Source organism: Miniopterus schreibersii (genome assembly GCF_964146895.1).
Source record: "Miniopterus schreibersii genome assembly, chromosome: 6".
Taxonomy (NCBI): Eukaryota; Metazoa; Chordata; class Mammalia; order Chiroptera; family Miniopteridae; genus Miniopterus; species Miniopterus schreibersii.
This window is the reverse complement of record NC_138107.1, coordinates 26242700-26259435: the sequence shown is the minus strand read 5'-3', so window position 1 is coordinate 26259435 and position 16736 is coordinate 26242700. Positions and strand designations below refer to the sequence as shown.

Genomic DNA, 16736 nt, shown 5'->3' with positions numbered 1-16736 from the left:
TACAGAAATGAAGTTTATTCTTAAGGACTATGCATGCTCTCAAAAGGCTAATCAGTTACTCTTCTCTAATGTTCAATCAAGAGTGTATACTCTGTCTTAACCAATATATTTTCATCTCATCTGCATGACTACTTCACATGTATTAAATTTGTATTTTCTTACTCAAATGCAATTCTCAAAAATAAGAACAATGGTACAAGAGGTTCCTTGAAGCACAGAAGTTAAAAAAAAATTTTGTAATGACATATACTACCACTCAGAATAATAAACAAATATAGTGAAAAAATACCCCAGTGCAAATATGGAATGAACTTACATATGCAGTTGGATCCACAAGTGTAATTAATTTGTACAAAAAGTTTACTACTCCCACAAATAAAGTACAAATATAAGAACAATAATTCTGAAAACATAAATTTTTTTGGACCAGAGGTCTATTGTGGTCAGTTCAATGTACTGTCTGACTGGAAATGTCGTCCAAGAGAAGCATAAAGCCATAAAAACTTGTAAATACCTTTTAAACAAATATCAGTGATACACTAGGACACTAATCACCTCACCAGAACAAGCACAATATAATTTCTCCAATATTACACAGATGAAATCTATCTCTAATGATGAAGTCCCAAATTACAGAGCTATGATTAAGTTAAAAATTTGGCCCTGCCGGCATGGCTCAGCGGTTGAGCACCAACCTAGAATCCAAGAGATCGCGGTTTAATTCCCAGTCAGGGCACATGCCCGCCTAGGTTGTGGTCTCCATCCCCAGTCGGTGGCATGCAGGAGGCAGCCAATCAATGACTCTCTCTCATCGATGTTTCTATATCTCTCATTCTCCCTTTCTCTCTCTGAAATCAATAAAAAAATAAAGTTTTAAAAAACTTAAAAATCTATCGTCAATAAAGGACCCAAATCACACTACTGCTGAGAAGCTTGTAACATGTTATTACAATACTTTGCTCAGAAGGAAGCAGCACAAGCTAAAATCCTTATTAAATAACACTGCCTGATGTCATATATTACCAATGTCATTAATAAAAAGAAAGCAACTATTACATACGCATGCTAGCACAAATTTTCCTTTACAGTTGAAAAAACATTTAATTACACAATATGAATCAACATTTAGCAAACAAGCAAGACACTGGTAAGAATTCCATGACTTTTTTATATGTTTTATCTCCAAAAACCATGCTACAAAAGGGTTTGTTGGTGTTTTTTAATTTAGTGAATGATGATTTTGCAAGCCATGATGTACTCTGGAAAGGACATCTTGGGTTTCACTGAAGGATGCAGTGCCTACAAGTGCTTTTGAATGAAAGGCTGCTCTGAATATCCTTATATCTACAGTGTGTGTCTTCCTGGTGTCAAAGAAATCAAATTACAGACACTGGACATTTCTTTTCAATATACCATATAAAGAAATAAATCATAAATGCAAGACTTGTTTCACATTTATGAATCATAGCTGTCTATGTAAAAAGGGAACACAATTGTCTGTAAAATGAAAGATAAACATTTTTTCATGACACTATACTGCCAGTTTTTCAAACATCATTTCACTGACTTTGAATACATTCCTCAATATATAAACAATATATCTGGTATCTTGAACCTAATACTTGGGAAAATAAAATTTTCATTTTAAGGATAACAACAGGATTTTTTTTAAAAACAACAATAATTGGTTTGGTCATCAATATCAAACATTTCACCTGGCTGGTATGGCTCTGTGGTTGAGTCAACCCATGAACAAAGAAGTTACTGGTTCAATTCCCGGTGGGGGCACATACTGGAGTTTTGGGCCCCCAGTTGGGGGCGTGCAGGAAGCGCCCCATCAATGTTTCTCTCTTATCAATGTTTCTATTTCTCTATCCCTTTCCCTCTCTCTCTAAAATCAATAAAAACATACTTAAAAAGAAAAAAAGATCAAACATTTCTCCCACATGTAATGATTGTCCTCACTTGCTGGACTTTTTAAAAAATGTATTACTGGGCAAATCTAAAAACTATATACACCTGGCCGGGCATGGCTCAGCTGTTGAGCGTCGACCTAGGATCCAGGTGATCGGGGTTTGATTCCCGGTCAGGGCACATGCCCAGGTTGGGGGCTCGATCCCCAGTCGGGGGCATGCAAGAGGCAGCCGATCAACGACTCTCTTATCATTGCTGTTTCTATCTCTCTCTCTCCCTCTCCTTTCCTATCTCTGAAATCAATAAAAGATATATTAAAAAAAAAAAAAAAAAAATGCAACAGTGTGGTGATCACCAGGGGGAGGGTGGAAGGGGGGAGGTGGAGGAGAGTATAGTGGGGATAAATGGTGATGGAAGGAGACTTCACTTGGGGTGGTGAACACACAATACAGTGCACAGATGATGTGTTATAGAATTGTGTACCTGAAACCTGTATAATTTTGTTAACCAGTGTCACCCCAATAAATTCAGTAAATTCAATAAACCATATGCAAACACTGCAGTTAAAGAAACACTTTAGAGTCAAAAGCATTCAAAAAGAGGATCAGAAATCAACTGTTTATCTCTTAAAATGAAACAATATCCTAACGTTTGTGCATATGACAGAACACTGGAAGCAATCTTTCATTTTTCTTTCCTATTTTTAAACTTTAAAGCTCCTTCTATGATTTTTGGAGACAGCTTAAATATAATGCAAGCCACTCAAGTATGTCAACCAAAACATTGGTCTTTAACAACTACTGGTCTTTTAACAACTTCGGGATAGTAGAGAACAGGTTGGTTCAGGATAGTAGTGAACAAGACAGTAGTTCTGTGTGCTAATCTTAGCACTACCAAAACCAGTATTACCAAATAACCATAATCTGTAGCTTTCATTGGCCTGAGACATAGTGACAGGATCATTTCCCTGATAAGCTTCAATCAAGACAATTAGTAAAAACCTATAGAGCAGGTACAAACATCTGGGTAAGTGCTATGTCATTTTTTATTTTATAGAAAAAGCTGAAGTATTTTCTCACTATCTCAAAGTTGTTAAAGTTGCCACATACGGTTTTCAATAATAATTTACAATAAAATTTCTTCTTTTCAACTCTCTTAAATCTAAAATTATTTCAAAATAAAATTTAAAAAAAACTTTTTCATGTTTTTCACTGCTATCATTAAAATATATATATAGGCCTTTTACTGAACCAAATACCCAAATGGGCAATAGAAACTTTGAAGCAATCAAGACAAACCCCCTGCCTGATGGCACAATGACATCTAAACAATCCTAGACAAAAGAGCTTTATCATCTTAAGTCTCCCTCCACATATCCCCTTGCATAACTTAAAAACTTGTACTACACATATAGGAATACAAACACTTCTGCTTCAGAACCAAAATAATTGCAGCAAAGTTAAAATTAAAAAATTTTAATAATTCTAAATTCTTAAAAAGTTAGTTTACAAATAAAAGAATCACAAATAATAATCGTACCTCAAAAATTTTAAGTATATCAATAAAGATGTTCAAAGTCTTCTAAATAGCAAAAGAAAATGTTCACCAAAACTGAAGAGACTTTTAACTTTTCATATCAATGAAACTCAATTAAAAAAAGAACAAAGAAAAGAAAAGGGATTGACTGCATGTAGAAATACCAACATTACCAAACAGCTGGAATTTTGTAAGTAAAGAAGTCTAACAGGATGTTACATTTGCCAATTCCAGGACCAGTGTAACATCCTTGAGGGTAACTGCATTCCCAGTAACAAGCACTTAAGTATTCAATAAATGTTTTAACTGAATTTGGACTAAACTGTGAAATTTTGTGCATACAACCAAACATTGTCAAAAATGTTTGACAATAAAGATAATTAAATATACTGTACTGACACAGGAACCAAAGTAAAAAACTTGAACAATGCATATACATAAAACAAAATTTTTACAGCTTTAAAACATTTAGAATACAACAAAAACAATGTAAGCCTATGCAATAACACAACACAATGTATATAATTCAGAGATATACCATTAGCAAGCAATTCAAAAGATTCAGTAGTTAGAATGAAAAGATTCCTAGTTAGCCAAAATGGTCTTTAGGCTGTTATCTGACAAATTTATGGATGAATAGCAGGTCACCTAATCCAAATTTTAAGTATTATTATATTAAGATACTAAGTAGAAAATGTTAAAAGAAAATGAAAAAAACATACTGAAAAACTAATGCAGAAGTCTAGAGTCACTGAAAAACAGACCAACACAACCTAAACCTGTGAACTACTCTAGGGAACAGTGAGGGAAAGTCTAATTTCTCCATGTGAAGCTGATTTTCCTTTACCTAATTCTAGCTTACAGGATAGGTTAATTGCAAAGGTTGTTGTAATACTTTCTTTGCATTATAAAAGAAAATCTACATATTTTTCCATATAATATATCTCCAAAATAATTTATTAAGAATTTGTTTAGCCCTACAGAAAGTTACCTTCCTCAATCTTTCATTGACTTCAACTACGTATCTATCCTAGAGCAGTGCTGGCCAACAGAAATGTAATGCAAGCCACATATGTAATGTTAAATTTTCAAGTAGCCACTTTAAAAAAAAAAAAGGTAGCTGGGCTGGTGTTGCTCAGGGGTTGAACATCATCCCATGCACCAAGAGGTTGTCTGTTAGATTCCCAGTCAGGGCATATGTCTGGGCTGTGGGCTCCACCCCCCGGCAGGGGGCATACAGGAGGCAGCCAATCCAATGTTGATGTTTCTCAAGGATATTTCTATCTCTCTCCCCCTCCCTTCCTCTCTAAAATGTGTATATATATATATATATACATATATATATATGTATATATATATATATAATCAATAAAAATATATATAAAAAAATAAAAATAAAGTAAAAAAAAAAAAGGAGGTAGAATGAATTTTAATAATATATCTTATTTAACCAAAAATATCCAAAATATCACATCAACATGTAATCAACATAAAAAAAATGTCTGATGAAATATTTCACATTCTTTTTTTCATACTGAGTCTTTAAAATCTGAAGTGCATTTAACAGCACATCTCAGTTAGGACCAGACTCATTTCACGTGATTAACAGTTAAATGTGGCTAGTAGTTACTATGTTGGATAGCATAGGTCTAGAGTTCTTTTTCTGGTTCTGAGGCACCTATAAAAATATCACACGATCTGAAATGGGAGCACAACATATTAAACTAGAAGAGCTAGAAAGAGTAACAAGGAAGGTCAATTCAACTGTTCCCCCTGACACCAGCAGGCCTCGGGTGATGCCCAATTTGCTAGGCAATCCCTATTTGCTACACACGAGTCCCAATTACACCTACTGTCATAATGTAATTATTAACAGCACCCCCTGTAATTCTCAAAGTGTCCCACTTAGGATGATAAATAATATGGTTGCCCCATCTATATCCATAATATCCTTGAAAATAATCCCACACCTTGGAAGGAAATTTACTTTAAATTCTAATTCTGATGCCTAGAATATCTAAATTCAAAGGAAAGAACCCTAAATTCACTACCCTCACCAAAAGAAAAAAGAAAAAAAAATACTGCTAAAAATTCTTTTTATTTTAAATTGCAGACTAAAAAAAAAAAAAAAGGTTAAGAATTACCTGTTGAACAAGGCATCTGGAAATTGGGATCATTGCTATCCAAAACAGGCAAACAGAACTGGTTACTTGCAGATCCTAGCATAGGATCCTTATCGCTGAGCATGTTCTTCAGCGAGTCCTCTAAGACATTTTGACTTGTACTAAAATCCTCACAGACTTCATTCTCCAGGTTGGATCCTAGAAATAGGGCATCATCTAAGTGTTCAGTAGGAATTAAATGATTAAATGTATCAACTATATCCATGAAGACTTCTGTGTGTCTTTCAACCCTATAGAAAGACAAAAAAAATACCATAAGAAATAAAGCTACCAATTAATAATCACCTAAAACCAAATTATTTTAATAGTTTTGAGTCTAAGAACACACTTAGTATTTCTGAATTGTTAAAAAAAAAAAAAAAAAATCCTCACTGTTTCCAATATACATTTGGACATGTAGAACGAATTGTTACTAAATGTTTCATCATGCATGTAGAATATCACTTTACCAGAAATCCTAATAAATGTTTATTCATTATTTTTAGAAAAGAAAAAAAAACAGTATGTTTATACTCCATTAATTTGACACATTTGAAAGAACTACAAGGCTTAAACCATAAAAATCATGTTTTTAAACACAATTTTTCCATAAATTCAGAATCAGACACTGGTTTTACATTAAATCCATATAAAAGAGTTAAAATCAAATCATTTATTGTCCCATACACATTAAAACTGTAAAACAGCCTTGTTTTATTTACAAAGCATTTAAAGAACAGTAATATAAAGAGAAAAAGGTTTTTTGTGGGGATAGTAGACAATGCAGGGACTATTAACTAAACCCAACAAATCAAAACTCAAAAAACTACACACACACAGGCACAAATGTGTACATACACACACTAGGGGACCCCTTTTAGGATAAAATGAGATAAAAGACAAGACAACAACAAATCAGAGACTTAAATTTATTTTAATGAGTTATGTGAAGCCCATACAGATATCAAGCTAGTCTCCTATTTGAAATGTACCTATACAATAGGTATCACACAGCAAAAGTCATCTTGTACTCTAGAGGAGCCTCAATTATAAAAAGTTGAATTCTTTTCAATATTGGTTTCAGAGAAAACTGAAGCGATATACTTTGGGGGGCTGGTGAGTCAACAAAGATCTAGTAATATTCAGTTAACTAGACAATTCCATTAAGTAAACAAAATTCCAAGGTTTTTTAGATTAGCCCCAAGTCTACCAAAATTCCCTCAAACTGTCCTTGAAATGTTTCCCTATACAAATGAGGGGAGAGAAGTTCAAAGATACTCTACAATTTATTGGGTATATATTATATACTGCTAAACATTTTACCTACATTTAATTAATTTCCAATCAGAATAACAGACTATTGTTTTAAGAACAAAATACATTTAAATAATTAAAATGTCTTCCCAAAGTCACAAAACAGAGCCAGGATTCAAATAAAGGTTTTAAGGCTCCACAGCCCATGGCCACAATCCTTACACAATGAGCTATGGAGCTGGAAACTGACTAGATTTGACTCATTAAAGGCTCTTGTTTTGGGGGGTGTCGTTTCTATTTTTGTTTTTTAAAGAATAGTTTATTGATTTTTGAGAGGGAGGAGAAGGGAGGAGAGAGAGACACCCACGTGACAGCATAACATCTATCGGCTGCCTCCTGCATGGCCCCTACCAGGGATCAGGCCCGCAACCCGGACATGTGCCCTGACCAGGAATGGAACCAGCAACCTTTCAGTGCACAGGATGATGCCCAACCAACCAAGCAACACTGGCCAGGGCTAAAGGCTCTTCTTTAAAAACTACTTTCCCTAATTTCCTAACAAATCAGTGGTTGCCTGGGGCCTTGAATAAGAGAGGGATGGACTGCAAAAGAACAGGAAGATACTTTGAAATTTATAATGAAACTATCCTAAATGTTGATTGTGGTAGTAGTTTCATGAGTGTATACATCTACCAAAATTCATCAATCTTTTCATTTTATTTATTTATTTTTAATTCTCTTTCTTTTTTATTTTATTTTTAATCCTCACCCGAGGATATTTTTTCCATTGCTTTTCAGAGAGCAGAAGGGGGGGAGAGAAAGAAACATCAATGTGAGAGACTCATCAACTGGCTGCCTCCCCACACACCCGGGGTTTGAGCCTGCAACCAAGATACATGCCCAGGTCAGAAGGGAACCCAGGACCCTTCAAGTCCACGGGCCTGTGCTCTAACCACGGAGCAAACCAGCTAGGGCAATCTGTTCACTTTAAATGAATAAAATTTGTTTTAGCTGAACATTCAATTTTTTAAAAAGGAAAGAAAATTTTCTCACGGTCACAAAAATTAATCCTCTTCTAAACAGAAGGATGTCAGTATCTCTTCTCAAATTCTACAATATATTTATATTAAGATAATAAGGCACTGAAATAAAATGTTAACTATTTGACGACTCGCTGGTTATTTTACATGCATTCTCTAATTATAACATTAAGAGAAAATTATAGCTCACAATGCTGATGAAAAGTCAGGAAAAGTTTTAGTTCCCTAAAACTATCTAATCTCAGTGCCTAAGAAAGGCTCAATTATCATACATCACCAACACTCCCACTGTTTTCAGATTTCAAAGAAATTTTAGTATAATAAATTTCTGGTAATTAAAAAATAATTTACAAAAGTTTACTAAATCTTTACAAATTACTTAGCTAGAACTGCCAACAATTTTGTATAGCTGAATGTGCTGGGATCCAAAGTTTACAACAGGCCAAAACCACCTCACCTTCAGAGCTGCATCCAAATTAGTAATCCTTTTTTTTCTCTTAGAGGAATCAAAAAGAAAGAAAAAAAAGACAATTCCAGCTCCAGAAAAAAATGGTTAACACTCCTTCTAAAAACAGTATGCTCAACTGAAAATGCACTCGGTGCCATAACATCATGTTTCTGGTAAATTCTACGAACTTCGCCTTTCTGTTGCCCCAAATACTGTCTTTGTGTGCTTTCAAGTGGTGAAGACATTCAAAAATTAAGGTCACACAGCTTGAAATCACAAAGCTATAAGAAACACCAGCCCATTCAAAATAGCAATCTAGATGAGCAACATTTTTGCTTCAATAATGCTGCTATTAGTGAACAATCCAGAACTCTTTTACTAGAAGTACCTTCAGAGCCTATGGCATATTTTGAAATCTCAACAGTAGACAATATTTAGTCTTTCAAGATCAACTAAGAAAAGTAGCAAAGTATACTGTAAATAAGATGAGTGAACCACAACTTTCCAGTAATATTTATTTATTTATTTAGGCCAAAACTAATATGACTTATAAAGTGTGCTTTTCTCGATTTAAATAAGCATATCAGAAAAAAGGCTTCTACTGTCAAACACTGAGAAAGACTGATATAACAAAGTTACATTTCTTTAACAGTACCTTTATTCAACAAATGTTAAGCAGCTACCATTGTGTGAGACATTTTTAATAGGCCAATAAGACTGGGAATCTTCCCAAGACAGAATAGAGTACCACAAAGCAACTCAGACCTATAGATCCAAAGAAGGCAACTTCTACAGGACACATAAAACTAGTATTTTGTGAAACTGTTATAAATTTAGTAAGACTGATTTTTCATAAGTGGTTCCAAACGGTTCTGGGGGCAATTCCAAAAGAAGAATACAAAAATAATAGTATACGGCCATCCCACAAGACTATCATGAAAGTAACATTTAATGGAGGTGTAAAGTAATTTATTTCAAAAAATCAGTTTCAGGTATCAAGTGCTCAGTATCAAAAATAAAAACACATTAATTTGGAAAACAAATATTAGCCAATTGTAGAAATAGTAACTCATTTAATATGAAACAGAAAAAGGACAGTAGTTGGAAAACTGGTAAAATCAGAATAACGTCTGGAATTTAGTTAATAGTAATATACCAATGTTAATCTCTAGTTCTGATAAAGGCACTAGCATTAAGTCAAATACTGTATAACAATAAGGGAAAGTGGAAAAAGGGTATATAGGATTTCTATAATATGTGTGCAACTTTTCTATAGATCTAAAATTATTCCAAAATTAGTCCTTTTTTAAAAAAAATAAACATAATCTAAAATATAATGCCAAGACACCTAGTAATGTAAATAGACAAAGATAATCAGATCTAATTAAGAAAATTGAGTTGATTAATTAAACAGGCTACTTGACCTAAACAAATTCCTATTTCTTACATTGAAATTTTACTTAAATGCTTCCTTATATTTAGGATTATAAATTCAATAATTACAACATAACAAGTCTATCTAGGGTGTATTTTAAGTAACTAATGATAGGTACATATCCAATTAAACCAGTACAAATATGCTAAAATCAGAAATTATTTCTGAGTTCACAATCACACCTCATGTTTACAGACCATAAAATGTATCCAGCTAAGTCATAAAACTGGATAATCTGCTTAATTCAAAATTACTCATTTATTCACAGTATGTTTATTAAGTAGTGAAACAAACCCCAGTCTCAAACTCAAGGAACTCACAATCCAAAACAGAGGACCAACATAAAAGCAAATACAAAATGTAAACATCACAACGAAATATGAAAGCGTTATAGTGAAGGGCTGCAGACAGTATCAGAGAAAGGTGAAAATTATGAGACCAAGAAAAGCTAAGCTGGTGATGTGTGAACTGACTCCTAAAGGTCCACAAGATACTCCGGCAAGGAGAACAGCATGTGCTAATTATGAATGGCTGAGTTTGATCTTAATGGACCATATGGAAAGACTCAAATAAGTATTAGTACTAAGATTCTGAATAAAATTTAATCTGGGTCTGGGGATACTTCCCACTTTAAAATGCTTGTTTCATCTGAACTCTCAGAGAATTATACTCGAGCCAAATTTAGTTTACACTCATGAAACCAGCATACATTCTTTTCTAAGTGTTTCATGTATGAATAGAATGTAAAAAGATTTAGAAAGCACCATCACCAACAAAAATATGCTCTACAAAGACCCCCTTTAACTTAAGAGTAAATTAAAATTGAGTAGCTCAACTTTTCAGAAACATCTTCAAAGTAAAACTATATATCTTATCTCCTTTAAAAAAAAAAAGTATATATATACCTAAAATTAAATCACTAAAGCAATCAAAAGTCCTAACAGGTTATCATATTAGGAAGCTGTCTCATGTAGGCTAGTCATCTGTGTATGGGGGTGGCATGAAGCAGAGGACAAATACATACCAGATTATTATAAAATCTAGGAAGAAAAACTAAACAGGGTAATAGTGATTGTGGTGTTGGAGTGAGAGGGGTAAGGAGGGCATTCTGTGAATGATGGTAAATGAAGGAGCTGCTCATAGGGAAACATGTGAGCCAAAACCTGAAATGAGAAAGTGATCCATGCATAAGAGAAACAGCAACCCAGGAAAAGACCTAAATGCAAAGGCCCTGGGAATGAAACAACTGTTTGGTGCCTTCCAGCCCTAAACCATAATTTAAATTAAGCCGTTTCATTAGGCATGCTTACAATGAACAAATTTCTAATAGGCAGTAGTAGTAGCAGTAATAGTAGTAGTAGAAGGAGAAGAAAAATAAAAGTGCCACTACTACTAATGATGACAAAATGTAAAACTTAACCTGTTCTAACGTCATGCCAGGAACTGTTCTATGTGCTTTACATCAGTAAAATAATCAAAGGTGACTATGCCCCTCCAGAGGACATTTGGCCAATCTGTACAATCTACTAAGCCATGCAAAACTGTCTAATAAAATGAGATTGTACTATGAGATTAAAACTTCTGTGTAATAGTTTGAAGATTTTACTTAACTATTCCTCTTCATCCCCTCTTCATTATACACATGATCATAAAAATTTAAATCCCTTGACTATTAAAAGATAATCTAAATTAAATACACAACGCACAGAATTGTATGGAGACATTTTTGGTCATTCCAACTGGTGATGCCATGCTGACAGCTAGTAAATATACTACAATGCACTAAGAAAGCCCCACAACAAAAAATTATCCAGCCAAAAAAATAGTGCTGAGATTAAAAAGCTCTACTCTATATATTTATTAATGTAATCCTCATTCCGATGCTGCATTGTAATCCCAATTATACAAAAAATAAAATAAAATTGGGATCAGGAAGATTAAATTATTTGATAAACAGTGGAGATGAAATCTGAAACCAGAATTTCATTCAGGAGTCAATGCATTTGCCCTGGCTGGTTAAGCGTTGTCCCCTGCACCAGAAGGTTGCAGGTTAAATTCTCACTCAAGGCACATGCCCTGGTTTCAGCTTTGGGCTTAATCCCCAGTGGGGACCGTGCAGGAGGCAGCTGATGTTTGTCTCATCAATGTTTCACTTTCCTCTCTCTCTAAAAATCAATTAAAATATTTTTTTTAAAAGTCAGTGCCTTTAACACTATCCTATCTCTTTATGAAGTTAAATTAATCGAATGTTTATCATGTGTCAGGCACTGTGCTAAACTTAAGTGCACAATGTCATTTAATCTTCACAACCACATAATTAGGCAGGTAATACTACATTCTCAATTTATAAGGGAGAAGTTAAAGCTTAACAAAGTTATACCCAATATTACAGAGTAAATAAGTGGCAGAGCTGGGACTCAAATCCACTCCGACACAAAAGTCAATTCTTAACCACCATGATATGGTAACAATAAAAATGAATAAAAGGTTACCCTACCAGTGTAGAGTCAAAGAAAATCACTAAATGGTTAAGGTATGTGATATGACACAATTCCACAAAGTAATAAAACCTACCTAATCACCTGCTCTACCCACCCATTTTAAATTCTGGTCTAGAATCTATTAACAAGACTTTATAAGAAAAACCCAGACTCATAACTTTTTTGAGATAATCAGGTAAAAAGAATATATAAATATCCAAGGTGTCTGCCTTACTAAGACCAAAGCAGACCTAAGAACCTAGAAAAAGAACTATCAAATGCAAGTTGAAAGTCCCCAAAGCAGAACTGCAGTACAAAGAGTTAACTTCAAAGTTTACAACCATATCCTATTGACATTATGGGAAGCATTAGCAGTTTTGGATTAGCCACAAAAACAGTGGAAGCAGCTCATCACTAAAACTATGGCCTAGGTGATAACAGTTCAAACTAAGACGTACTTAGATGTACTATGTGCCAGGCCCTATGCATTATCTCATTAATTCCTCACAACAACCCTGTGAGGTGAGTGCAATTATTATTTCTATTTTACAGATGAACAAGCTGAGGCCCGACCATTACATAATTTGCCTAAGGTCACATACCCAGAATACCTAAATCAGAACCCAGGCAGTTCGATTTCCAACTCTACACTTTTGAACTACTGTACTTTATGCATTCTACTTGCATAAAACATATTAATTGTAATGTTAATACATCATTAATGAAATCCTAAAAAATACTGGAAACAAAGTGACATATCCTTCCTCCAAAATAAATTTAGGAAATATGCATTGAGCCCCTCCCTACACATAAAAAATAAAATGGTTATCCTCACTGTTTATAAACACTTTACAAATTGTCAACTACAAACTTTGCAATTGATTTTCAGTCTACAATTTTAAAATGTCTTTATGTGACCAGCTCACACAAATTATGAATTAAAACTCTAAAGTTTCACCTTTCTGTACAATCTACTATGCCATGCAAAACTGTCTAATAAAGTTAGATTGTACTAAGAGATTAAAACTTCTGTGTAATATTTTTAAGTTTTTACTTAACTATTTCTCTTCATCCCCTCTTCATTATACAAATGGTCATAAAAATTTAAATCCCCTAACCATTAAAAGATAATCTAAATTAAATACACAATGCATACAATAGCTTTTAACTGTAATATGATGTAACACCTCATTTCTTTAATCTTGTTTCTCACCTAGACTATGTTCCTTGAGAGTACAAACAACACCTGGGTCTCAAATATTTTGAATCAAATCAATACTCTCAATATCTTTCTCTGTGTAATCAAAGGGCAACAATTAAAAAAGAATTATTTTTTACTGTTCTCAAAAATGCAACAGTACCATAAATGTGTAACAATTTACCAAGTCAATTTTGTAGTTAAAAAATAAAATGTCAAAAAGTAAATTAATTAAATTAAATTAAATGCCTATGCTTTTGAAAAGATACTCCAAGATGCCTGGCCCACATGGCTCAGTGGTAGAGTATCGGCCTATGATCCGGGAGGTCTCTGTTTGATTCCGTCAGGACACATGCCCAGGTTTCGAGATCAATCCCTGGTAGGGGGCGTGCAAGAGGCAGTCGATCAATGAGTCTCTCATTGATGTTTCTTTCTCTCTCTCTCTCTCTCTCTCTCTCTCTGAAATCAATAAAGACATATAATAAAAAAAAAGATACTCCAAAAACAGAGCCCAAGAAAAGAAATCCCGCAGCCAATTGTTAGAATTCTTGAAATATGGATGAATGAAAATATCTAGAAAACAGCACTTCAAGAACCCTGAATTCCTGACACTGTGGTGAAGTAGTTATGGGTAATCCAGAAACCTGAGATGCTAATCAATAAAACTCATCCCTCCAAAACAGACAAGACCTTATCTCCAGACAAACACTAAATAAAAAGAATTTCACAAAAGCCTGGCTGGCATGGCTCAGCGGTTGAGCATCAACCTATAATCCAGGACACCATGGTTCAATTTCTGGTCAGGGCACATGCCCAGGTTGCGGGCATGATGCCGAGAGGGGGCGCACAGGAAGAAGCAGATCAATGAGTCTCTCATCATTGATGTTTCTATCTCCCTCTCCCTGAAATCAATAAAGACATATTTAAAAAAAAAAGAAGAAGAATTTCACAAGAAATCTTCCTGAAAACAAAAGACTGCACTTAAAAAAGCAAAATTTACCAAAATGGCAAACACCATATTACTATGTCAAGGAAGATAACCATTACCTATATTTTAGTACCCACAAAACAGAACTGTATACATAATTTACATTCACCAGTTTTTCCAAATACAATCCATACAATGTAAAAATCTAGACTCTTAAAGATAATTTTGCATTAATCCAAATCGTCACTTGCTGCCTTCCAACTTTAATCAATAATAGTTTTATTAATAAGCTACTACATAAAGATTATTAACCTTTCCTAGCTGGTTCCGATATTAAACACAAATTAAATTTTAATAGTATGGTTTTAGGTAATTAATATAAAGACAATTTCCTTTCAATTTTTCTATCCTGAAATTTGCATTTGACTAAAGCTATTTTTCACCTACGTTTACAGGGACTACTTCTCCCAGATTTGAGGTATCTGAATATGCAACAGATGAGTATACTACAGGATCAGCTAAAGTTAGCTGAGGTCTAGCCAAACAGCATGGAATGCATAATAAACTTCTGTGGGAAGTTTACCATCCTCCCAAAGGATGCAAAAGCAGTATAAAATACATGTTCATGCTCTTCAATAAATGGACCTATAAAGCATGCAAGGAATGGGAAAACTGGTCCTATCACTAACTCATATTTTATCTTTTTGACAAATCACCAATACAGTTATCAAATAAAGCTCAAAATCTAAGGTGGTAATTCTGCATCCTTAAAAAGTGGCCAACTTTCTGCTGCTAAGGAATCAGTTGAACTGTGTGTGGTTTAAACAGTAATAATAGCTCCTAAAAGTCCCCCCTGAAATTCTGTTACTATCATGGGAAAATGGAGTATGCCGTTAAAAACAGCAACAGTGATGATGATGATGGAGGGAAATAATTAACATATGGCCAGTTAAGAACTGGGAAAAAGAATAAATTAAGAAAAGGTCTAAGTGGTGGTGAATGTTAAAAATTATTATTCTAAACAACAATCTTTACACAACACCTTTTGTGCTCTGGAATGAAGATACAAATTCAAAAATAAAAGAATGCCCACAAAGATTTCCTGGATCTTTGACTCCTGTCTCTTTCCTACCACAAACACACATCCACGAACATTTTCACAATCCCAAACACTTCAGTCAAGAATCAAAAAATGGTAAGAAATGAATCAGTAACGGAGGCATCACTTTGGAAGATCTCAACCAACCAGTTTGGAAAAAGGAAGACAAGTTCGGCCCCCGAATAATAACCAAATAGAATAACTACTTCAGTACTTTCAAGTAGTTCAGTGTATTTTTTTTTTTTTTTAGATTAAAATAAGGTGGTAAAGTTCTCTGGGAAAGGCTCAATTACCTATGTTTCATTGTAAATTAAGCATCTCTACACGTAATGATTAATTAGGGCTAGGTAGATATTAAAACGCTGTTAACACTTACATTAATGACTATTCATATCCATGATCATATTCTACGAATGATTCTTGAATAGCACCCAACATCACACTCAAATTACCTCGAATCATAAGTCTCTAGGAAATGGCATTTCTCACCCGAAGATAGGAAAAGATCATCGGACCCGGCAATACACTGCGGAGGGACTGGACTGTGCGCGGTTCCAACATTCTCTCCCTTTCTCCCTCGTCCCCGCCCCCTCTCCGTGTCAGGTGATGAGTTATTTAGCACCATTAACACGCACACATCGACAAGTGGTTCAGTCAACTACACGTATGATTGAAAGGCCAGATTCCAGGCTTCTCCTTTCAACCTAAGCAAAAGGCGTCGACAGTTTGGGTCCCGAGCACAAAAGCGCGCGGCAGGAGGAGGATGGATGGAGCGCCAACTCCCCATCTCCAAAAGCGGGAACCGGACTCAGCCTCGCAGCGAAGGCCAGCCCCGACTACCTGAATCCAGGGCCCAAAGCTCGATGCCGGCCGGGGCTCCCTGGGAGGGAAGAGGCCCAGAGGGCCGGGTCGGGGGCCTGCAGGCCGGGCCTTCCCGGCAGGGCCCGCCGTGCCTCCAGGCCTGCGCGCCCGCGCGGCGGCGACGGGGCACACTCACCCCCGAGGGCCCGGGGACAGAAGGCCGGAGACCGCAGTCCCAACCCTCCGCCAGGCGACCTCGCCGCCGCCGCTCCCTCCCCAGCCCGCCGACCAAACGGTCCCGGGCAGCAGAGGCGCGGCCCGGGTAGGCCGAGGACCTTACGCAGGAGGCCAGAAAGGAGATTTTCCCCGCCGCGCCGGAGAAAGGCGCGGAGAGTCCGCCGCGGGAGGGGCGGGGAGAGCAGCCGAGGCGTGTGGAAGGGG

The 16736-nt window shown here is 35.5% G+C and overlaps 1 protein-coding gene across 11 annotated transcripts in view; it reads right to left on the bottom strand.

Annotated features, from left to right (window-relative positions):
- The window catches only part of PHF3 (PHD finger protein 3), a 73369-nt gene that overhangs the window by 55105 nt on the left and 1528 nt on the right, over positions 1-16736 (bottom strand). For 3 of the 11 annotated variants that reach the window (XM_081141560.1, XM_081141565.1, XM_081141563.1), the window contains exon 2: positions 5595-5863. The exons of 1 other annotated variant lie outside the window; for it this stretch is intronic. Coding sequence is in view for 6 of the 10 variants with exons in the window: in XM_081141565.1 (XP_080997691.1) it covers positions 5595-5838 (244 nt within the window). In the remaining 4 variants the exon portion in view is untranslated. Of the gene's footprint in view, positions 1-5594; positions 5864-15870; positions 16679-16736 lie in introns of those variants that run through there. 7 more of the 11 variants (XM_081141566.1, XM_081141559.1, XM_081141561.1 and 4 more) reach the window with 6 other exon arrangements.